At 43.3% G+C, this 23,905-nt stretch overlaps 1 protein-coding gene across 3 annotated transcripts in view; it reads right to left on the minus strand.

Annotated features, from left to right (window-relative positions):
- The window catches only part of TGFB1I1 (transforming growth factor beta 1 induced transcript 1), a 110,994-nt gene that overhangs the window by 41,138 nt on the left and 45,951 nt on the right, over nt 1-23,905 (minus strand). For all 3 annotated transcript variants that reach the window (XM_033946639.1, XM_033946638.1, XM_033946637.1), the window contains exons 2-4: nt 23,146-23,330; nt 19,024-19,100; nt 8,920-9,050 (exon numbers count right to left, since the gene is read on the minus strand). In XM_033946639.1, coding sequence (XP_033802530.1) covers nt 8,920-9,050; nt 19,024-19,100; nt 23,146-23,220 — 283 coding nt within the window. In that variant the 5' untranslated portion in view covers nt 23,221-23,330. The remainder of the gene's footprint in view (nt 1-8,919; nt 9,051-19,023; nt 19,101-23,145; nt 23,331-23,905) is intronic.

Consider the following 23,905-nt stretch of genomic DNA (forward strand, 5'->3'; position numbering starts at 1 on the left):
AAGCAATCGGTTGATAAATTGTGGTTCTTTGAAAATTAAAGTTTTGAAAGTTAAGAGTAATATTTTTAAAGCAATACGATGGCTAAATGGGAGCCAATGGGATTTAATCAGTAGGGGAGTGACATGATCGTATTTTTTACCATTGTGAATGAGTTTGACCGCTGTGTATTAATCTCTTAACCTGGGAGAGTTTTGTTCTTGCCTCTCTTCTTAAAGATTGAGGACTGTAATTACAGGTAAGTGATATTAGTTTCCTTATTGTTTAGATTTAAATTGATAATTTGTTGTAAAGTTTTCTTAAATTTCTGTTAAGCCTAAGCTTTGTATTTCACAAATAAATTGAATAAATAAATTAAAAAAGAGACTCAACTCATGCACATTTACATCATGTAGGTATTTAAACGTCTCTGTCATATCATAATGTAGCTGGTTTTAAAAAAGGTTTGGACAAGTTCCTGAAGGAAAAGTCCATAGTCTGCTATTGAGACAGACATGTGAGAAGTCACTGCTTGCCCTAGATCGGTAGCATGGAATGTTGCTACCATTTGGATTCTTGCTAGGTACTTGTGTCCTGGATTGGCCACCATGAAGACAGGATACTGGGCTAGATGGACCGCTGGTCTGACCCAGTAAGGCTATTCTTATCTTAGGAATGGTGGTGGGCTGGCTGAGGGAGGAGGGAAGGAAGGAGACTGCCCACTTTGGGAGAGCTCGGAGGGGTAGAAATGAAAAAGAATTATGTGGGTGTCAGTCGATATTCAGTGTCGGCACCCACATGGTTAAGTGACTAAATTTAGGCCAACTTTTGAGCCCTGACCAGCTTACCTTTTTTTATGGCTGTTCAGAGCCAATATTCAGCAGCGCCGTCTGGTTACTTGCCACTGAATATCGGTGATTGGATAACTCTAGACAATTTAAGTAGGATGCAGCCTCTCCAGCCTGCTTAAATTGCTTTGAAAATCAGCTGGAAGATTTCTAGGGCAATTGTCATGCAAATAGGATCACCATGAGCTTGAGCTTCAGAAAAGACATGCAGTCATGTCTTGAATACATGAGCAGGCAGTACATTATTAATGTTAAAGGTGATTGCAACAACAAACAGGCTATCAGTACACAAGGCTGGTCCTATCACTAAGTGAAACGGGCATCCATCAAATGCAGTCTAATTCTGGAGGTTGCATCATCGCTGCCTGCCACAAGGCTAGCTCTGTCCATAAAACAAAGTGACAGTGATTAGCATGAGACCTTGATCTAACGTGTATGCTGAAGCTTGCCGCATCCTGCTCCTTCTGCTTGTTAACTCAATGCCCTACAGTTGCTTTGTTATAACAGCAAGGTTGGTCTTGTACAGGGTGGCAGCAGCAATGACAGCACTCACTGGTAGGAATAGAATAGGGGACATGCATACTAGGGGACAAGGGAAGGGCATCTCCTGAACATCTGAGGGATAAGAAAAGGAAAATTCTAGAATCTTAGCGGGAGAAGTAAGAAAAGGAATAGTTTATAGTGTATTTATTTATTTATTCATTCATTCAATTTTCTATACCGCCCAAGGGAGCTTAGAACGGTTTGCATGAATTTATTCAGGTACTAAAGCATTGCAGGAATTCTGGCCAGGGGTGGAGGGAGGTCAAGGGAAAAAGGGGTGAAAATAGGGAAAAGAAGATGTTGGACTATTAAGGAGGGGGATAGGAAAGGGAAGATGCTGGACACGCATGGCATAGAGAAGGGAAAGGATGGACAATGTTGGACAGCTATGGGGGAGGGGGAGGGGGAGGGGGAGAGGAAGATGTTGTACTTCAAAGGTGTAGGGCAGGGGTAGGCAACTCCCGTTGGGTTTTCAGGATTTCCCCAATGAATATGCATTGAAAGCAGTGCATGCAAATAGATCTCTTGAATATTCATTAGGGAAATCCTGAAAACCTGACGGGATTCCAGCCCTTGAGGACCGCAATTGCCCACCCCTGGTGTAGGTTCTTGACACCCCAGGGGAGGAAGGGCACAACTGAAGGTTTATCTAGTGTCAAATACCCTTGGACTAGACCAGTCAATGTAATAAATAAAAATGAAGATTTTCAACAACAGGAGACATATGGGGATAGAGATCAGACACAGTCACTAGCAGAGCAGGGATAAGAACTGAAGTATAAAGAAACAGAGTAGCTTTTGTGATTTTGTTAATTGATTACTATGGCTCTGTTATTTGTTACTTTACATGGCATATTATGGTGCTGTTTCTGATATACTTAAATCTTAATTCCATTATTCTTTTAGCTTTGATATATTAATAAAGACGTCCCTTACATTTAAATTTTTTAAAAAAAGAAATAGACTAGCTTTGCCCAATGTCTCTCCTCCTTCCAGAGTTGAAGACTAGAACTCACAGTTCTATGCTTCTTAATCTCCAAACCCACCACCATCTACAAAATGCAAAGGAAATAGCATAAAGAAGTGAACAAATGGGACAGACTACATCAAGAACCTACAAAATCAACTCATTACTTTATTCTAAATGGAAATTTCTGGATGAAATTAAACCCTTCAGAAGACTGCAATCCACATAATAGCCATATGAAAGTCACTAACAGTGATTCCTGTTTGTGGCAGCTCTGGGACTCCCAGCTCACATTTCAGTTTTACTGGTTTAAACATTATTTGATTAGTATACTCAGTTACTGCACAGAAAAATGGAGTAAAACACTCAAAATCTGTTATGCTTACAACTCATGTCATGGCCTGGTCTGCTGTTTGCAGGAAAGAACACATCCAAAGCTTTATATTTAATTGTCTATCACAGTGTTTTTCAACCGCTGTTCCGCGGCACACTAGTGTGCCGCGAGATGTTGCCTGGTGTGCCGCAGGGCCGCCGGGCCCGGAGCTGACAGGGGGCCCGAGGCAGGGGCGCCAGTAGCTCGCCAAGGCAAAGTGAGTCGATCACCCAGGACTCACTTTGTCCTGGGTGATCGACTCACTTTGCCTTGGCGAGCTACTGGCGCCGCTGCCATCGGGGAACAGGACCCACCAATGGATAACAGGCCCCAAAGCCGACGCCGACGCATGCTCTCCCTGACGTCAATTCTGCAGTCGGAGAGGAAGTTCGGGCCAGCCAATCGCTGTCTGGCTGGGCGGAACTTCCTCTCCTATTGCAGAATTGACGTCAGGGAGAGCATGCGTCGGCGTCGGCTTTGGGGCCTGTTATCCATTGGTGGGTCCTGTTCCCCGATGGCAGCGGCAGCGGCAGTGGCAGTGGCTTGGGGAACGGCAGGGAGAAAGAAAGAAAGGGGGCAGGCAGGGAAACAGAAGGAAAGAAGAGAAAAAGAAAGAAAGGTCAGGGAGAGAGGAAGAAAAAGTTGGGGGAGGGAATGAGGTGTGGAGGAGAGAAAGCATACAGGCTGATAGAAGGGAAGAAAGATTGGATGCACAGTCAGAAGAAGAAAGTGCAACCAGAAATCACCAGACAAGGTAGGAAAAATGATTTTATTTTAAATTTAGCAAAGTGGAGGCAGTATTACCACAGTTTTCAAAGGAATTTGCCCAAATAACTTAATAGTTAACTGGGTAAATTCCCAGAGATGAAAACTTCCCTTCACTTACTATGCACAGTTCTGAATTTATATCTGCTGTCTATATTTTACAATATGGTCCCCTTTTACTAAACCGCAATAGTGGTTTTTAGCGCAGGGAGCCTATGAGCGTCAAGAGCAGCGCTGGGCATTCAGCGCAGCTCCCTGCGCTAAAAACTGCTATTGTAGTTTAATAAAAAGGATGGAGGGTATATTTGTCTATTTTTGTATGCTATAAAAACCAAATACAGAGAGAGACTGAGAGCTGTTGACGAAGAGCTACGTGTGTGTCTTTCTTCGATTCCAGCCAGAATATCAGCTTTGTGTTCAGCCAAACAGGTTTCGCACTGAATAAAGTATTTTATAATTTTTCACTATTCTGATTACTTAATATTTCATAATAAAGTAATTATAAAATACTTTCTTTGTGTTTATTTGATTCCTATTCAAGAGAATTACTTTATATATAGTCAATATAGGCAGAGAGTTAAATTTTTTAACATTTTCTAATGGTGGTGTGCCTCGTGATTTTTTTCATGAAACAAGTGTGCCTTTGCCCAAAAAAGGTTGAAAAACACTGGTCTATCACAATATCAATATAAACAAACTGAACAGATTGAGAATGTAAATGTCACAGAGAAAGCTTCAATACCAGATCTGCCAAGTCTCCCATTTTCAGCAGAAGACTCACACTTTTGTGGGCCTTCTCTTGCACTCTCGTCGAGAAGCTTAGTTCTTCCACTTAGTGACTCCCTTTCAGTGGGGTTATTGGCAGAGTGGGGAAGCATTATGGGCAGAGCAAAGCAGGGTTATAGGCGGAGCAGGCAGGCCCTAAATCTCCTACATAGGAGGTCGGCCCCTTGGCAGCTGTGTCATTTATTTTTTTCTAATCAAAATGGGACAACTACTGATTTTCAGCACTGCCCCCAATCCCGGCTGAGCCCCGCCCCCACTATCTTCCATTCATTTTTCATGTACACACAATATCTTATTAATTCATAATGGTAACCATAAGGATTTAAAAAACCCCACAAAGCACATTGTAAGCAGAAAAAAGAGGTCAAGACAGATGACTTTAAAATATGCAATATCACCTCAGTAACAACTATAGAAAAATATAGTGCAAAATATAGACAGCAGATATAAATTCTCAAAACTGACACAATTTGATCACTAAATTGAAAATAAAATAATTTTTCCTACCTTTGTTGTCTGGTGAGTCTCTGGTTGCACTTCCTTCTTTCCTTCCTTCCTTCCTTTCTTTCTTTCATTTCTTTCTTTCTTTCTCTCTCCCTGCCCCCCCCCCCTTTCTTTCTTTCTCTCTCCCTGCACCCCCCCCAAGCCACCACTGCTACACTCCCCTAACTTTTTTTCTTTCTCTCTCCCTGGCACTCCCCACGCCACCGATGACAATTTCTCCCTGCTTCCCCGCCGTCGACGCAGCAACAGGGCCAGGCGAGGCAAGTGCAGTGGCTGCACAACGGCCAGCCAAGAAGCCTTCACCCGACATCAATTCTGACATTGGAGAAGAAGTTCTGGGTCAGCCAATCTCTGCCTTGATGGCCCGGAACTTCCTCTCCGACATCAGAATTGACATCGGGGAGAAGGCTTTTGGGCCAGCTGTTGTGCTGTCACTGCACTCGCCTGGCCCTGTTGCTGCGTCGGCGGCGGGGAATCAGGGAGAGAGCCCAGGCTCCATGATCACTTGTCCCATTGTCCCCATGCACAGCTTCAGGACGTTTTCTCTGAAAATGGGACATTTCGGTGTCCCGAAGCTGTGTGTGGGGACAACGGGACAGGGGATCTAAAAACGATACTGTCCAGTTCAAAACAGGACATATGGTTGCATTAGTCATACTGAGCTATATTTGTGCTCTGTACAATGTGCTCACCGGCGCCCCCTGCCCACCCTACCATTGCCAATGACAGGAGATGGTGAAGGGAACAATTTCTGTGCCCTTCCATATTTGTACTCTGTGCGGCTGTCCTGCTCCCAAAGCCCTTCATATGGTGCTGCACAGAGACAACCCAACACATAAATATCACCTACAGGAATTAATTCTATACCATTTATATTAATCTACATTGTTTGTTTTGTTGTAGGGCTCCATGTACATGTCAATATAACAATAATTATAGATTTTTTTTAACTATTTGGACTTTTCCTGTTTTTCTTCCTCCATCTTCAATTTCCTCCTTGCCAGGTGAGAAGTTCCAGCAGCACTGGCCGGAGAGTAGGAAGAGCACTTCTATCAAGGTGCATTCTCCATGCCCCACTCACTAGTGAACAAAGGCTTTCACCAAGGTAAGTGCCACTAAAAGGCATTCCTTGGGGGCAACATATTTTGGATTTTAATGTAATTCGCTTAGTAAATTATGTATAAGCGATTCATCAAATTTCTAATAAACTTGAAACTTGAAGAGAGAAGTGAGTCAGCCTGACACACAGGATCCTAGGATGCAGCACTCTCTTTCTAAAGGGTGACATCATGAGTATTTCAAAACACATGACTGCAGGGCCAATATTTGTTTGTGGTGGAGGCCTTAAGGAAGGAGGAGGTGTTGACAGGCACATGGCTTATTTGCCTGGGGTACACAGAACCCTTGCATGAGCTCTGGCCACCACGATAACAGCATTCATATCATGCCTTTCCTAAGCCTGAGCATGCAAAATCTATGGCATATCCAAACCCAACTGATCTGACTGATGAAGGATATCTATTAAGATCCCTTCGAGCACAGCTCATGCTGTGGCCAGAGCCATAACATCAGCCTAGGAATTGTTTATCTATCTATATTTATATATATTACTCAAAGAAGAAAGGCCACTAAGTCGCAATGCAGTCAAGTTAAGAAGAGAGGCAGGGGTCAAAAGTTACACAGTTTCTTGAATTTCTGTAATATGCTGCCAGCAGCAGCCCAGAGAATGGAAAATTGTAAGACCTCCACTGTAGAATAATTCAAACTGGTTCAGCTTTTGCAAGATGAATTAGAAACATCTGAATATCTTAATCAGATCCAACTACAGCATGAATATTTAGGAAGACATCCAGATATTTTGGGAAAAGGGATTCTCTTTCCCTGCAGATCCTTCCCCGTTTCCCTCTTGCAAAATCCTCTTGTCTCCTCCCCTCACCTGCATCCTTCTTTCTCCCTGGCATTATGTAAGATCCTCTAGTTCAGTGTTTCTCAACTCGGTCCTGGAGTAGCCCCTTGCCAGTCAGGTTTTCAGGATATCCACAATGAATACAGTGTTCCCCCGCAAATCTGCGGTTCGCGAACTCACTCATTCGCAGTCTGTGCCGACCACCTCTTCCTGTAGTAGTCAGCCTACACCAAACAGGAGCTGCGTGTCAAAGCATCTCCTGATTGGTGTAGCCTGACTTTACTACAGGAAGAGGCGGTTAGAGCAGACTGCGAGTGATTTACTTCACCCGCCAGTGCTCCAGCTGCCCTCTCCTGCCTCCCCTGCTTTTTGACAGGTGAAAAACCGCATTTGCGGTTTTTCAAAATTCACGAGGGTTCCTGGAATGGAACCCGAATTTGGGGGGCAGTCAGCGGTGTAGTAAAGGTGAACGGCGCCCGAGGTGATGGCACCCCTTCCCACCCTCTTCCCTGTCCCCCCTGCCACACGTGCATTCCCTTCCCTTTTCCCATACATTTAAAACATGCTGCCCATGTTGGTGTTGGCTCCCTTTGATATCACTTCCTAGGCACAGGTCCAGGAAGTGATGTCAGAGAGAGCGCCAAAAAGATACAGGGGAAGGCAAGGGGCGCGTGTGGCAAGGAGAGGAGTGTGGGGAGGGCGAAGAGGAGGAGGGGTGCGGTTGTGCCCTTAGGAAGACCACGCCAGGGGCGGACTGCCCCCCCCCCCCACGCACCCCTCTTACTGTGCCACTGGAGGCAGTGTATGCAAATCAAGTTTATGCATATTCAATGTGGATATCCTGAAAATATGACTGGCAAGGGGGTACTCCAGGACTGAGTTGAGAAACACAGCTCTATCTTCTCTACCCACACTCTAGACTAGGGGTGCCCAAAAAGTCGATCGCGATCGACCAAGTAGATCGCGAAGGCAATGTGAGTCAATCGCGGAACCCATCCCGGGCTCCGTAATAGACTCATGTTGCCTTCGCAATCTACTGGGCCGATCAGCCTTCCTCTCCCCGACGTCAATTCTGACATCGAAGAGGAAGTTCCGGGCAAGCCAATTGCTGCTTGGCTGGCCCAGAACTTCCTGTCTGACGTCAGAATTGACGTCGGGGAGAGGAATGTTGGTCAGCCCGACACTTCTGAGTCGGGAATCAGGGAGAGCTTGGGGCGGCGGTGGCTTGGGGGCCTGTTTCCCAATGGCGGCGGCAGTGGCTTGGTGGCAGGCAGGAAGACAGAAAGATGGGGGGCAGGGAGAAAGAAAGAAGGGAAACAGAAAGAAAGAAAAGGGGGACAGGGAGACAGAAAGAAATAAAGGGAGGCAGGGAGACAGAAAGAAAGGGGAGGGGGCACGGAGAGAGGAAGAAAAAGTTGGGGGAGGGAATGAGGTCTGGAGGAGGGGAAGCCATCAGTAGGCTGAAAGAAGGGAAGAAATGTTGTATGCCCAGTCAGAAGAAGAAAGTGCAACAGAGACTCATGAAATCACCAGACAACAAAGGTAGGAAAAATGATTTTATTTTCAGTTTAGTAATCAAAATGTGTCCGTTTTGAGAATTTATATATGCTGTCTATATTTTGCACTATGGCCCCCTTTTACTAAACTGCAGGGAGCCTATGAGCATTGAGAGCAGCGCGGGGCATTCAGCACAGCTCCCTGAGCTAAAAACTGCTATTGCGGTTTAGTAAAAAGGGAGGGGGATATATTTGTCTCTTTTTGTATAGTTGTTACTGAGGTGACATTGCATAGAGTCATCTGCCTTGACCTCTTTGAAAAACCTCCAGAATATAAACGATAATTAACATTTTCTCTGCGTACAGCATGCTTTGTGTTTTAAAAAAATTTTATTGTTGGTAGATCATTTTGACTTAGTCATTTTAAAAGTAGTTCGCAAGCCCAAAAAGTGTGGGCATCCCTGCTCTAGACAATTCATCTCTTCAACACCCCTCATCCTCTCTCCTCTCCCCACAACCCAAGATGCATCCATCTTTGTCTCAACCCCCACTTCACAAGCATCTCTCTTCCCTCCATTTGGCAACAGGAGAGATATGCGGTACAGGTTTTTCTTCTCTGCCAGCTGACTTTAGTCTAAAGGTTTGAATACATAGAGCTGGAAGATCCAATGAAACTACAGGGCCCTAGAAGTCCAAATTTCAGAATGAAGCTGGCCAATAAAAAGGCAAAGAAGTGCTGTTCAACACATTGTACCTGTTATATTAAACTGTGTGGCATTCAGCTCCTGCAGCAGGCGGTCCAGCTCACACAGACCTCCTCCTAGGACAGAGGAAGAGAAGGGCAACTGGTCCTTCCCTTTGGGATTCCGGGGTTTGCACACAGTGCTGAAATAGTAATTAGAACAAAACATGAATAGTTATTTATTTAAAAAAAATTATCCTGCATCATCTACAGTTCTGAGCAGCTTACAATTAACAAACATAATATTACACAATATCACATAAAATCATACAAAATAAAATAATAAACAGAAAATAAACTTCCTTACCAGAACAAAACAATCTAATTAGATCAAAAATGTAAATTCAAGTATATAGTATGTCTGCATAAACAAGAAGGCCTTAACCTGATTTTTAATAAAAGAAAATATCTCAATTTGTTTAATATGATGTGGAAATGAATTCCAAAAGGCCGGATATGTAAGTGACACAGTTAAAGTTGCAGTACTACTACTAATAATAATTTTATTCTTATATACCACCATCCCGAAAAAGTTCTAGGCGGTTCACAACTTGGTGAGCTAATACATGGGATACAGATATAATACAAATTAGAATAATGGACTTAAAAACAGATAAAGACAGAAAGAATCAGGTTTCTTTCTTCAGCTATTTCAGTGGCAGCAAACAGAATTAATTAATAAGATATCTCTTTATCCTGTCGTAGTTTTCTTTTATTCCCTGAAAAATATATTAGGTGTTTGTACATTTACTTTGAAAACTCCTTCTTAGTTGCTCCAGCCATTAAGGATCTGAGAAAACAGAGATAAATCATTAGAAAATCTCAGGTGTGCAAGGATTGTGAGTGCCAGATCACCCAGGTACTCAAACACGTGGCACCCGGTGTTTCTATAAGACACTGCTATCCCTGGTCCACGCTTAGATCCAAGTGAGTTGACATAAACCAGGGATGCTACAGGTGCTGGGCCATAAAAAAGAGGAGGTACTGAGGACAGGAGAGATCAATGAAAAGCAAAAGAGGAAAAAAGAAAACCACAAGAAAACAAAACCACAGAAGAGCACAATATTCAAACCCACAACGTAAACAACCCCATCCAAAATACAGAAAACATAAAATGAAACAGTTACAAATAATAATTTTTTTTTAAATCCCTGGTTCTTTTGGGTGTTATTTTTGATGCAGAGTCTTGTGTTTGGGTCCTTTTATAGGCCATAGTGACTAGGGTTACCAGACGTCCAGATTTCCTCGGACATGTCCTCCTTTTAGAGGATATGTCCAGGTTTCCGGATGGCTTTTCATAACCCGGCATTTTGGCCGGGTTTTGAAAAACTGCCAGCTAGGAGCAATGTTGGGATAGCATCTGCGCATGGGCGCATGCAACATGGTGATGTTACACGCATGCATGCATACATGCATGTGATATCATCGCGTCACAACAGCGCATGCACAGACGCCCTTACGGCAAGTGAACAGGTCGAGGGGCTGGGGCTGGGGGCAGAACTGGGTGGGCCTGGAGTGGGGCCATGAGTCCAGAGTTTAGTTCTGGAAAATCTGCTATATAATCAAGTTTGCAGATGATACAAAACTATGTCGGCTCTCAAAGGGACTGCGAGGATCTTCAGAAGGATCTGAACCAGCTGGAAAAGTGGGCGATAAAGTGGCAGATGAACTTTAACGCAGACAAATGCAAGATGATGCATCTGGGAAAGAAAAACAAAGAACATGAATATAGGATATTGGGTGTGACATTAGCCAAATGCGAACAAGAAAGGGATTTGGGGGTACTGATAGACAGAACCCTAAAGCCATCGGTTAAATGCCCGGCAGCGGCGAAGAAAGCAAACAGGATGTTGGGCATGATTAAGAAGAGGGTCACGAGTAGATCGGAGGACGTCATAATGCCACTTTACAGAGCAATGGTCAGACCACACTTGGAATACTGTGTCCAACACTGGTCTCCATACCTTAAGAAAGATATAACTCTGCTGGAAAGGGTGCAGAGGCGAGCCACGAAACTAGTCAAAGGTATGGAGAATTTGAGCTACAAAGAACGCCTCGGAAAACTGGGACTGTTCACCCTCGAAAAGAGAAGACTGTGAGGGGATTTGATAGAGACTTTTAAAATATTAAAAGGATTTGACAAAGTAGACCAGGAAGCAGAATTACTGACATTTTCAGATGCGACATGGACAAGAGGTCATAGCCTGAAACTGAGTGGCAGCAGGTTCAGGACAAATGTCAGGAAGTTCTGTTTCACACAGCGAGTGGTGGGTGCTTGGAATGCTCTCCCGGAGGAGGTTGTGGCGGAGACAACTGTTCTGGGTTTCAAGCGCAAGTTGGATGCACACCTTCTTGCAAATCATATCGAGGGATACGGGAAATCCGGGTCTCCTACAGGGAGTACCTAACTGGGCCTCCGCGTGTGCGGATCGCCGGACTAGATGGACCTAGGTCTGATCCAGTGAAGGCGTTTCTTATATTCCTTGCATGGATCTTTCCAACATGTAAAGGGCCATTTTTACCACAGCCATAAAATGGCTTATTTTCTGTTTATTTCATTAATAGCCCTGTGCTAATGTGACTGTTAGAGCATAACCACTACAAATAATTACCACAGGAGGTAGTGGTCAAGGTAATTGCCTGAACTGAGCTACAAGAGTGTTTCGTTCTATGCTTCCTTGTAGAGTAAGGGGAAGATGTGAAAGGGCAAAGCCAGAGACTTTCCTTTAAGCCATTAACTGTCAGATTTCTATCCTCAAAGCATTCAACAGTTTGTCAGTACTGAATCCTCCTGCTGGGCCAATCGAAGCTGCAGCCATGAGAAATGCTAATACTACATAAAGGCCGATTCAGCATCAAATACCACTTTACCCTGCATTTGTGTTTGCCACTGAAGGTGAGTTGCAGTGTATCCTCTCACAAGTAAGCATGAGCCCTGGAGACGTAAGCTCTCAGTTAGCTGGAACATCTGGGTTTTCTTAGACAGGAGAGAGGACTCAAGCTCAACAGTTAGCAACTTCTACAGCTAATATGCCTACCTCTGGACCTGTTGGAGGGGATTTTCTCTTGCCACAGAATCTGGAGTCTGAGGGGATTTTGGAGTCTTCGAACATTCTTGCATCACTTGTAAACCAGCAAATAGCTCCCTTGATTTGGTGTGGGACACTTTGACCACTGTGCACATTGCTATGGTCTTTTTTGACAAAGCTAGTGATAACTTTTAATTCAATATAACAAACACGGATGGAATAGTTAAGAACATACAGACTCAGTTTCAAAAAGCTGGGACAGAGATATCCGAGTTATAAAAAGTGTAATCTGCTCTGGTGAAAGATAAAATTATTACTAATAGATATATTGAAAACCTGGAAAACCCATTGAGATATTTTAATTTGTAGTTCCTGAATTTTCCGATGCATCCAGGATACTACCTTACTTTCTCTGTCTTTTATCAAGCTGCACTAGAGGTTTTTAGCATGGGCCGGCGAGGTAAGTGCTCCGATGCTTATGGGAATTCTATGAAAGTCAGAGCATTTAGTACACTGGCCTGCGCTAAAAACCTCCAACGCAGTTTGATAATACTTGGAGGTAGTGCTACTGGTACCTAAGGAAGTTATTCCCCTACTATCAAAGTGATTAAATAATCATAATCTAAACATTCTATTTATAATGGGGAGCCGGATAGGTTAGTTGGATTCAATTAGCCTGTCTACCCGAACTGGTTTATTAATGGGGAGGCCATTAGACATATCTAGGATTAGAGTTGTTCCATATCTCAACGTCGTTTTAATTTGATGTCACTATTATTTACCAATATGGGGGAATAAAGGTTGTTCTAGAAAGTAATGCTTAGGCGCTTTGTTTTTAAAGAAAGAATATTGCAAAGAAGGAGACATTATTTATGTTTGTAAGTCTGATTTACAATGGCACTGAGGTGCCAGTTGATTGGGGCTCAGTACTTATACCAATACCAATGGTTTGCCCTGAGAGCGCTCGTCAGTAATTCAAATATCAAGAAGTCACATCCCTTTGGTTTTCATTATGTACAATACTGAATTTGGGTTAATGAAGAGAGATAAAATTATTTTTGAAATCTGTAATGAAGTTTTCCAAGTCAAGTGCTGAATAATAGGAGTGGAGGAGGTGGCCTAGTGGTTACAGCTGCTGCCACCACACCCTGAGGTTGCAAATTCAATCCCAGCCTGTTCCATGTGTCTCTGGGCAAGTCACTTAACACGCCATTGCCCCAGGAACCACACTTAAGATTGTGAGCCTGCCAGAACAAATAGGGAAAAATACTTAAGAGTATCTGATTACTATTCAATGAATTGTAAACTTCTTGAGTGAATCTCTTCATGAAAAAGGCAGTTAATAAAAATCTAAAAAACACAAAATGTAGTGAGAACATGCATGACATTTACTCTGTAGCAACCATTCTAATGTGTTCATTAATTAAATGCCTGATAGGTCCCAAATTCTACAGAAAGATGCTTTCAAAAAAGTTCATCACGGTTCAGCATGATTGGGCCCTTTAAAAATTTGGTGTATTTTAGTACTGTGGCCACCATGTTTTGTCTGAATAATGAAACTACAAGTTGTTGAGCCATGCGTAAGTAAGTTGCAATTAATATTATATTACATTACATTAGTGACTTTTATTCCGCCATTACCTTGTGGTTCAAGGCGGATTACATAAGAGGTTATCTGGAAATTTCCAGAAGAGTTACAGAGTTGAACAGGTTACTTCGGGGGACTGAAGTGCTTCCTGCGGTGTTGTGTTAAGTAAGTAGTATTACATTGCTGATGCAGTTTGACATCATAATTAGAGAATGACACGGTGACAAAATTCATCACCGTTCCCGTCCCCGCAGATAACTGCGGGAAACCATCTTCATGTCATTCTTTAAGGAGAGAGGGAAGAATCAGAGTATAATTGGGCACAACCACTGACCCACAAGCTTTGCTTTGAAGAATGCTGGTGTAGAAGGACAGAGGTTGAAATAGACACTAGAAAATGACATGGGATTATTTCCCGCGGTTATCCACGGGGACGGGAACGGTGATGAATTTTGTCACCATGTCATTCTCTAATCATAATGATAAATGTACAATATTGTATATTCAATTCAAACCTCCGAGCTATAATGTTTGGACATATTGCTGTTTCAATATTTGACAACTAAGGGCCTGTTTTACAAAGCCGCGCTATCGGCTGCCACGCAAAGCCTTTTAAATCTCTAAGGGCTTCAGGGCCGTTACCGCGGCTTTGTAAAACAGGCCCTAAGTGCTGATAAAGACAAACTGAGAACTAATTCTTGAGTTCAATGTTTAAGTGGAAGGTCAAAGTTTTACAGCATACTATCATCTTTTGAGATAGTAAACAGTAGGTTGCTTTAGTGGTTAGAACATGCTGGCATTCAGTTATGCACTTGGGTTAGCTTGATTGTTTGATACTGTAGGTAGACAAAATAGCTCAGATTCTATAAACAGCACCGTTGTTGAGAGCCGCCTTAAAAGCGACCACAGATTATGTGTCAATCATGCGACGGTGCCATTTATAGGATCATGCCGTCGGCAAATGCAGGCACCAGAAATGTAGGCCAAGGTATTCAAGGCCTACATTTCTGGTGCCTAGCTTTGATGTGAATCACACCTATGGAGGCGTTGCCTGGCACATAACACCACTTCCAGCTTTTGCCACACCTACAGTGGTGTTAGGCCCCATAAAGTGCCTCCATAGGCACAATTCCAGCACCATTTTTTAGGCATTGGTAGGCGCCTTGAAACACATTTAAAAAAGTTTTTAAACAGTGTTTTGTACTTAACTTAGACTCCAGTAGGGGGTCTAAGTTAAGGCGTCATTTACAGAGTAGGGGTCAATTTGTTTAAGAGTTTAATGAGAGCACAATTATAAATCCCTAGAAGAAGCTACAGCAAAATGGTGGGCTTCTATTGGGATTAATAGTAAAATAAGAGAATTGCTCTTATTAATATTTGTAGTATTTAGTACTCATTTTAATATTGAACTCATTAATATACAATTTAGTGTATTACATAAAAAGAAATTTAGTGTATTACATAAAAAGAAAATGAGGAGGTTCTTTTAGACTAATGAATGAAAAAGGGTCATAGAAGATAACCAATTGAGGTATATCACCCCAAAAAATCAGGTTACTACATACAAAGTTAGTCATTGACTGCTGAGGTCTTTTTCCTCCTTTACAAAAAATTTGAAAATAAAAAATTATTAATAAACATAACACTGTTAATCATTTAAAGTTGTCAACATTTCAAAACTGCTATAATTTTTTTTATTACCAAAGGTGATATTTTGATTTTTTTACTGTAGCAATTGGGTAGCCTATGGTACTCATTCCAGCTTTTTGGTAAGTAGGAATACCAACCAAATACTGACTTTGATCAGAGAAGAGACTAAACCACTCTTTTACAAAGCTGCAATAGCAGTTTCTAGCACGGGGAGCCGCGCTGAATGGCTCGTGCTGCTCCCGACGCTCATAGGAACTCAATGAGCATCGGGAGAAGTGTGGGCCATTCAGCGTGGCTCTCTGCGCTAGAAACTGCTATCACAGTTTCATAAAAGGAGGCCTAAAGATTCTAACACTAATATTGTAATCCACCTGGGGACAAATGATCTGGCCAACAACAGTATACTTAGGGCCTGATTTTCTAAAGGATGCCGATCTTGGCGGCCACTGATCGCATGTCAATCACACATCAGCATCTTTTAGAGAATCATATGTGTTTTTTTTCTAACAGACACCTTAAATGTAGGCCAACATTTTACAGGTCCACATTTAAGGCATCTGTCTTGCGACTATGGAGACACATAGGGACGCTTATAGATGCCCAAGGCCACTTCCGGTGGAAACCATGCCCATGCCGGCCTTGGGCACCTGTTAAATGTCCCTATGCTTCTCTGTAGGCATGAGACATATGCCTACAATATAGGCATCATTCGATGCATCCATTAAAAAAAAAAATGTGTCCTGATCGGCTGGTGAGACGGCAGTAGGATGCCTACTGCCGCCTACAATCAGGACACCGTTTGTAGAATCAGCCCCATAGAGTGCAGAAAGCTTTCCAGAAGCTGGAGGAGGGGCTAAAGTCTTTGGTTCACACTGCAGCTTTTTCTGAAGTACAGTACTAACAACTTCTGGAAGGGGAGAGAAGAAAGTGCATAATACAGAAAATTTCAACAACTGACTCCAATCAGCTTATTATTGAAAGCAAAGAAATCACATGGAAAAAAATATATAGATTGCATACATAACTTCATTTGCAACAGCTTAAAAACTGAAAAAAACAGATACAGACTTTAGCATGGCTTCTACTTCATTGCAAATTGAGGTGTACAGATGCACAATGCTGACCTCATTGTGAGATCATCAAGGTGCACTGTTTAGTTAGAAAAAAAGGTAGTTTTTTAAAACAAGAAACCTAAAGCTGTGTTTTTTACATATTCTCTGCTTCAGTTAATGGATGTTTTCCTCTAATTAGCAAATAACATTGCTGTTTGTCCACAAAAATAGAAGGTTTTGCATGCAATATATCTGTTTTGATGTGCCCTGTTTATGTGGTGCCTTATTAAATGTATTTTGAGCTTAATAAAGCAAAAATAAAAACCCAGAGAGCTATTTAGCAGATAGCATTAAAGATGTCCAGACTTTGCTTAAGTTCCGTCCATAGAACTCAGGTCTATCTGAAGCCCAAACTATGCTGAAAAGTAGACCTCCTTTACAATGCCTATAGGACCTAGTTTTACAATTGCTATGCAACTTGCTAGCTCACTGTGTAGCACACAGGTTAAACCTACAGCTTTCTACCCTAATGTTACTGGTTCAAATCCCAGTCACTCTCTCTGATGGAAGAGAAATAAAAGCATTAAACAGATCCAACTCCTAGTATCACAATTATAATGAAAAACATTATAAAATCGCCATTCTAATAACATCATAATAATAAAATATAACATTAAGGATACTGTTTAGACGTCTAACTCTCACCTAAAACCTGATTCTCTAAAGGACGTCTCTCAAAAATCGGATGCCTAAACAGTGCTCAAAGTTGCTGAGCATGATTTTACAAAGGATACCTATCTTGGACGTCCAAATTGCGCCTAACTTTAGGCATGCTTTGCAGAATCAGGGCCTAAGTGTATAGCCCTTGATGGAGACTGCTCCAACTTTGTTGGTTGGTCTGAGAACCTTTCAGTGGCTCCTTGTATATACAGGTACTTATTTTGTACCTTGGGCAATGGAGGATTAAGTAATTTGCCCAGGGTCACAAAGAGCAGCACTGAGATTTGATCCCACAACCTCTAGGTGCAAAAGCAGCAGCTTTACCACTAAGTTACTCCTCATCATCTGTCAAAAATACGAGTATATATAGAATAGGAATGTAATAGATATTGCATCATTCATGGAAGAAAGTGTTTATGAACAACTTGAAAAATTGAAACTGAACAAAACTAAGGGGCCAGATTGGATACATCCCAGAATATTGAGCAAAATCAGAGAAATCCTGGCAGGACCACTTAAAGATGTATTTAATAGATCCTTGGAGGCAGGAGATGCACCACAAGATTGGAAATGAGTAGATGTGATCACTCCTCAAAGAAAAACTTGGATTTTTTCAAAGTTGTAAATTCCGCTCTTCTCCATACTATTCCAAATTCATATTGTATTTGTTCTCTCTTCTAATTTTTAAATATACCATGCCGAGCTCTATTGTTATAGAGAAGATGCGGTATATAAGCCTAAGGTTTAGTTTAGTTAGTTTAGTTTAAGTGGGGTCAGGGAAGAAGTGGGAAACTATAGGCCAGTAAGCCTCACTTCGTTAGAACAAAAATTAATGGAGACTCTGCTGAAGGAAACTTCCTAGAATCCAGGGGTTATAAGATTTGAGGCAAATGGTTTTACCAATGGAAAATCCTGCCAAACAAAGTACGAGATAGGGGGTGAGCGATTGATGAGCAAATTTCAGGGGCGATATAATAAAAACATTTAAATACTTGAAAGGTATCAACATATATAGAGAGAGATTTTTCCCAGAGGCAGAAAAGTGGTAAAATTAGAGGAAATGAACTGAAATTTCAAGGTATTAGACTTAGGAATAATGTCAGGAAGTACTTTTCCATTGGAAGAGTAGTGGATGCCCGGAATGCCCTCCTAGGGGAGTGGTGGAGATGGAAATGGTGACAGAATTCAAAAGTGCATGGGATAAACAAAAAGGATTCTTAAATGGAAAAAGGATGGGATCAAAACAAAATCTCGACACAGTAGTAGGGAAGTAAGGCCAATATTGGGCAGACTTCTGCGATCTGTGACCCAAATAGGGCAAAAATAGGACAGACTGAACATGTATGTTCAGCAGCTGAATTTTGCCACTGAACATAAAAGATTTTCACTGACTGATACATTTTGCTGTTCTATGAATAAATCAACCAGATTTATCAATGGATATACCAGTGGTTTGTTTTTTTAAGCTCTAATGCAGTGTCTCTGAATATGGTCTGTGAGTGTATTAGAGTCTGCTTAGATTCTCTGAATGGATAAATGTTTTTATAAATGAAAGAAACAAATTAAAACATTTTGACTGACACCCAGTTTTAAATATTTTTGCACACCTGCAAGCAGGTATCACATATAGATACATAGAAATGAAGAGTAAAACAAAACAATGATGACAATAAATGTGTGTCAATAAAGAAAAAATTGGTTTTCAAAGATTAACATAAATAGTATGGGGAATCAGAAATAGGATCAGTCCCAATATTCTAATCAGTCATATTCTCTAATATACAAGAAGTAAGAAGATGTTGAGTGTTAATCACATTCGTGTTCCATATACTGTTTATGACTGTCCCTGAAAAACTTGATTTGCTTTTTATTGAATGTTGTGTTGTCTGTGCTTTCATTTTTTTTGTATTTTAAGCATGAATACAAGTAGACAATTAAAGAGATCTTATGTCTTCAGATATTCATCAGGTATTATCTCCATTTCTCGTCTACATATAGTACTGATATTTTAAAGCTAGAGTGAAGACCAGCAGTTACTCCAAAAACACAGATCTGTGATCTAGGCCTTAACTCTTACCTGTACAGATGATCCTTATCTCCTCCCATGGGGGTTGGCACAGGGATAGAGTCTGCAGGCATGGCTGGGGTCACTACCTGTCAGGGGAAGTATGTGGGTCAGGTATTGTGAAAGAAAGTAGAGAAACACAAACTACCATCATGCAAACAGGATCTACATACAATTTTCAGACAATGCAGATGGAATCTAAATGCTAAGCTTATAGAATCTTTCAACTTTTGGACCTCAAACACAAAATCCAATTGTAAGGCAGCTCAGTGGCGTGGTAAGGGTAGAATGTGCCTGGGGCGGTGGTAGCCCCAGCGCCCTCCTTTCCACCCCCTTCCACTTTTTCAATATCCCTATGCCACAATCACGCCCTCCCTTCCCTCCCATAACTCTTAAAATCTTCGCCAGCACGAGCAGCTTCTCCGGCCTGCTGCTCATGTTGGCATTGGTTTTCCCTCTGTCACTTCCTGACCCCGCAACCAGGAAGTGGTTTCAGAGGGAAGCCAGGCCAGCGTCAGCAGCAGGCCAGAGAAGTTGCTCACACTGGTGAGGATTTAAAAAGGATGAGGGGAAGGGAGGGTGCAAGCATAGTGTGGCATGGGGGGTGTGGAGCAGTGCCAGCACCCCCGCCAAGATGGCACCTGGGATGGTCCACTCCCCCTTACTACACCACTGTGGCAGCTGGTACTCTGTTAGAAGGGTTGTCTGCTTGGATTCCCATTTTTCCATTGTCATTACCTGAGCCAACAGGATTTTAACTCTTTGTCTGACCTCAGTGTTAGGCAAGTAGTTTAATACTTGGCATGTGCAACTTGTGGCCTCTTCCGCAAAAATAGAGAAGCTGACAAAAGCTAGAAGTATGAAGAGTGACAATCGGTGGGAGTACACAGTATGTGAAAGGGAAACTTACCTGACTATAAAACCTTGATTTACTGTTGAAACCCTGTCTTTGGCTCCTGATATCCCCCCGGCCTCTGATCTTTACAACTAGGGATGCCCCTTCAAACCTATGGCTCAGTAATATAGGTTCCAAATCACAGAGCCACCTACTAAGCTACCAAAGCTGGTATAAGAAAAGTTTGTGGAGTGACACTTAGGTATACAGATGTCAGAACTACTTAAGTTGCCACTTTGTTGGATGCTTGGGGGCTCAGGGAACCTGCCACAGTATATTCCTTCTGTTATATTGTGGAGAAGGAAAGACTGGGCTATGGTTTGTGAGTTCCAGCAAAGCAAGCTAGTCATACATGTTAAAAGTCCAGAAACATTTACAAGGCTAATGGAGAGATCATCTACAGGGTTCCCAAAGGTCTGAAAATACTTCAGCTGATACTAACAACAAAGGACCTGCACCTGCTTTGTAAGTGGAACCTGAAGTCAATTGTACTACATTGCTACCCTCAGTGATAACCATTTATTTTAAAGAACTGTGCTTAGTTCGGGACTGGACACAGTTTATATATACTGTGTGTATATATATATATATATATATATATACAGTGGTGCCTCACACAACGAACTTAATTGGTTCCAGGAGCAAGTTTGTTATGTGAAACGTTCGTTATGTGAAACGCGTTTTCCCATAGGAATACATGTAAAAAAAAATAATTCGTTCTGCAGCATAAAATATGCTAAGATGACATAAAAAAAGATAAATTTTTGGTTATTATTTTTATTTAGATACATCTAAAAACATAATTGTTTTTTAAAACAACACACATTTTTTAAATTTAAAGACAGACTAAGTAGAGTCTAATTTTACAGTGAGAGAGGGCAGAGTCTCAGCGGCAAAAACTGGGACTTAACTGTTCATTTTTTTTTTTTCTACCGTGTTTCCCCGATGATAAGGCAGGGCCATCAAATAAGACAGCCCCCCCTTTTTAGAAAAAAATGTAAAATAAGGCACCCCCCCGCAAATAAGCCACCCACCGATACCTGCGCTTACCCGAATCGGGTGGTACGGTGGGTGACTCCGTGTGGTCCCTGGCACCCCCGACACGATCGGGGCAAGAGGGAGCTCAAGCCCTCTTGCCCCCCCGACTCCCCGACACGATCGGGGCAAGAGGGAGCCCAAGCCCTCTTGCCCCCCGACTCCCCGACACGATCGGGGCAAGAGGGAGCCCAAGCCCTCTTGCCCCCCCCGACTCCCCGACACGATCGGGGCAAGAGGGAGCCCAAGCCCTCTTGCCCCGCCGATTCCCCAACTCCCCGACAATATCGGGCCAGGAGGGAGCCCAAGTCCTCCTGGCCACGGCGACCCCCTAACCCCACCCTGCACTACATTACGGGCAGGAGGGATCCCAGGCCCTCCTGCCCTCGACGCAAACCCCCCCTCCCCCCAACGACCGCCCCCCCCAAGAACCTCCGACCGCCCCCCCAGCCGACCCGCGACCCCCCTGGCCGACCCCCACGACACCCCCAACCCCCTTCCCCGTACCTTTCTGTAGTTGGCCGGACAGACGGGAGCCAAACCCGCCTGTCCGGCAGGCAGCCAACGACGGAATGAGGCCGGATTGGCCCATCCGTCCCAAAGCTCCGCCTACTGGTGGGGCCTAAGGCGCCTGGGCCAATCAGAATAGGCCCGGGAGCCTTAGGTCCCTCCTGGGGGCAGGGCCTGAGGCACATGGTCGGGTTGGGCCCATGTGCCTCAGGCCCCGCCCCCAGGAGGGACCTAAGGCTCCCGGGCCTATTCTGATTGGCCCAGGCGCCTTAGGCCCCACCAGTAGGCGGAGCTTTGGGACGGATGGGCCAATCCGGCCTCATTCCGTCGTTGGCTGCCTGCCGGACAGGCGGGTTTGGCTCCCGTCTGTCCGGCCAACTACAGAAAGGTACGGGGAAGGGGGTTGGGGGTGTCGTGGGGGTCGGCCAGGGGGGTCGCGGGTCGGCTGGGGGGCGGTCGGAGGTTCTTGGGGGGGGGCGGTCGTTGGGGGGAGGGGGGGTTTGCGTCGAGGGCAGGAGGGCCTGGGATCCCTCCTGCCCGTAATGTAGTGCAGGGTGGGGTTAGGGGGTCGCCGTGGCCAGGAGGACTTGGGCTCCCTCCTGGCCCGATCGTGTCGGGGAGTCGGGGGGGCAAGAGGGCTTGGGCTCCCTCTTGCCCCGATCGTGTCGGGGAGTCGGGGGGGGGGCAAGAGGGAGCCAGGCGGAGAGAGGGCAGTTAAGCGCAGTGCCTGCGCGGAAGGATGCAGCTCGGGCGACTTCGTTGTGTGAAACGAAGTTCGTTGTACGAATCAAGACATAAAGTTCGTTGTGCGCAGCGTTCGCTGTGCGAGGCACCACTGTATATATATATATATATATATATTTTGTTTTTGTTTTTTTTTTGTGCGAGAGACACTTTTTGATTGTCTCAGGGGCCGCAAGAGTATGGGCCTCTGGCATTTTTGTCAACTATAGGTTGCCATCATTCTATTTCTCATGGGGGGGGTTGTTCTGTTTGGAGGGGGAGGTGTTTGGGTGGGGAGGGGTGCATTGTGATGAACCTATTTTACTTTATTTACTGTTCTAGACTATGTTGCTTGTATTCTCTATTGCTTTACTAATAAAAACAGATTTGAACATAAAGAACTGTGCTTATAGCTGCTACACTCTGTAGTAGAAGATAGGAGATAAGGAGAGCTGGACTTTCTCTGAAAGTCTCTGAAAATGGAAGTGAATAGCCTCAGAAATATTGTATTATATATATATGCTACTTGTTGCCTTTGCGCTTATTGCCTCTGTCAAATTGTTTGTGTCTTATGAGTGATTTTAATTAGCAGTTCAGAATAACAACTTTGGAGTCAGCTGAGTTAGTGAGTGGATTAAATACAAATTTGAGAGGTGCTATCAACCTTCTGATGTATGCCAGTCCTGACCCTGGTCTCAATCAATATATAATGTTTATGTGCAGGGTTTATCCACCATCCAGCTTAGTGTTACCATATGGTTCCAGAAAAAGGAGGGTGGATTGAGACATCCGGATTTTACTTCCATACTGGAAGTAAAACACCGGATGTCTCAATCCGTCCTTCTTTTTCTGGAGCTATATGGTAACCCTAACCCAGCTATAAGCTAGGCAACTGCATAGGCAACACAGAACAAAATGCTCATTACACATATAGATAGATACACTGCATACAATCTAGATTCAGATCTGACCTGCTGAGGGTTGTATGGTGGTGGAGGTGGTCGCTGTTCACATCCATCCTTTGGGATCCCATTGGTATGAGACATGGGTCCACTACAATTCCGCTCCTGTCCAGGTATTTCTAGACTGTCTGTGAGCAAGACAGGTCGCTTGGAGATATGAGAAGTAGTGGTCTCTAGATCAGCGAGCAAAGCATCTGAAAAAACAGAGCCCCATCCCAAGTTACACAGGAAGCAATAACTTCACAGATTTTTCTAACAATCATAGGGGTTCCAGCTGTAGCTTATCTAAAAGTCAGATACCCATGGATTCCATATACGATGTCCAGATTTGTGTGATCAAATTTGTGCAAGTGGCCAAGATGCACATGCAAATTAATTGAGTAACAAGCCCTGGCTTAACTTTCAATAATTGGTGAGTGCTAACAAACAATTAATAAAGTTAATTGGCATGCATTAAAATTTGCACACAAATTTGGCTACACACTATTCTATAAAGAGCATGTGTCTTTTACAGAATTGAGCTTAATGTCAACTTTCTCTGGTGCCTAATTTACATAAGAATAGCCATACTGGGTCAGCCCAGTATCCCACAGTGGCCAATCCAAGTCACAAGTATCTGGCAGGTACCCATATAGCAACAGCATTCCATGCTACCGATCCCAGGACAAGCAGTAGCTTCCGCCATGTCAGATAGAGACAGAGACAGAGACTGAGACTGTGTCTGAATTCAAGAAAGCGTGAGCTAGGCATGTAGAATCTCTTAGAGAGA

The sequence above is a fragment of the Geotrypetes seraphini genome, chromosome 5 (genome assembly GCF_902459505.1).
Source record: "Geotrypetes seraphini chromosome 5, aGeoSer1.1, whole genome shotgun sequence".
NCBI lineage: Eukaryota > Metazoa > Chordata > Amphibia > Gymnophiona > Dermophiidae > Geotrypetes > Geotrypetes seraphini.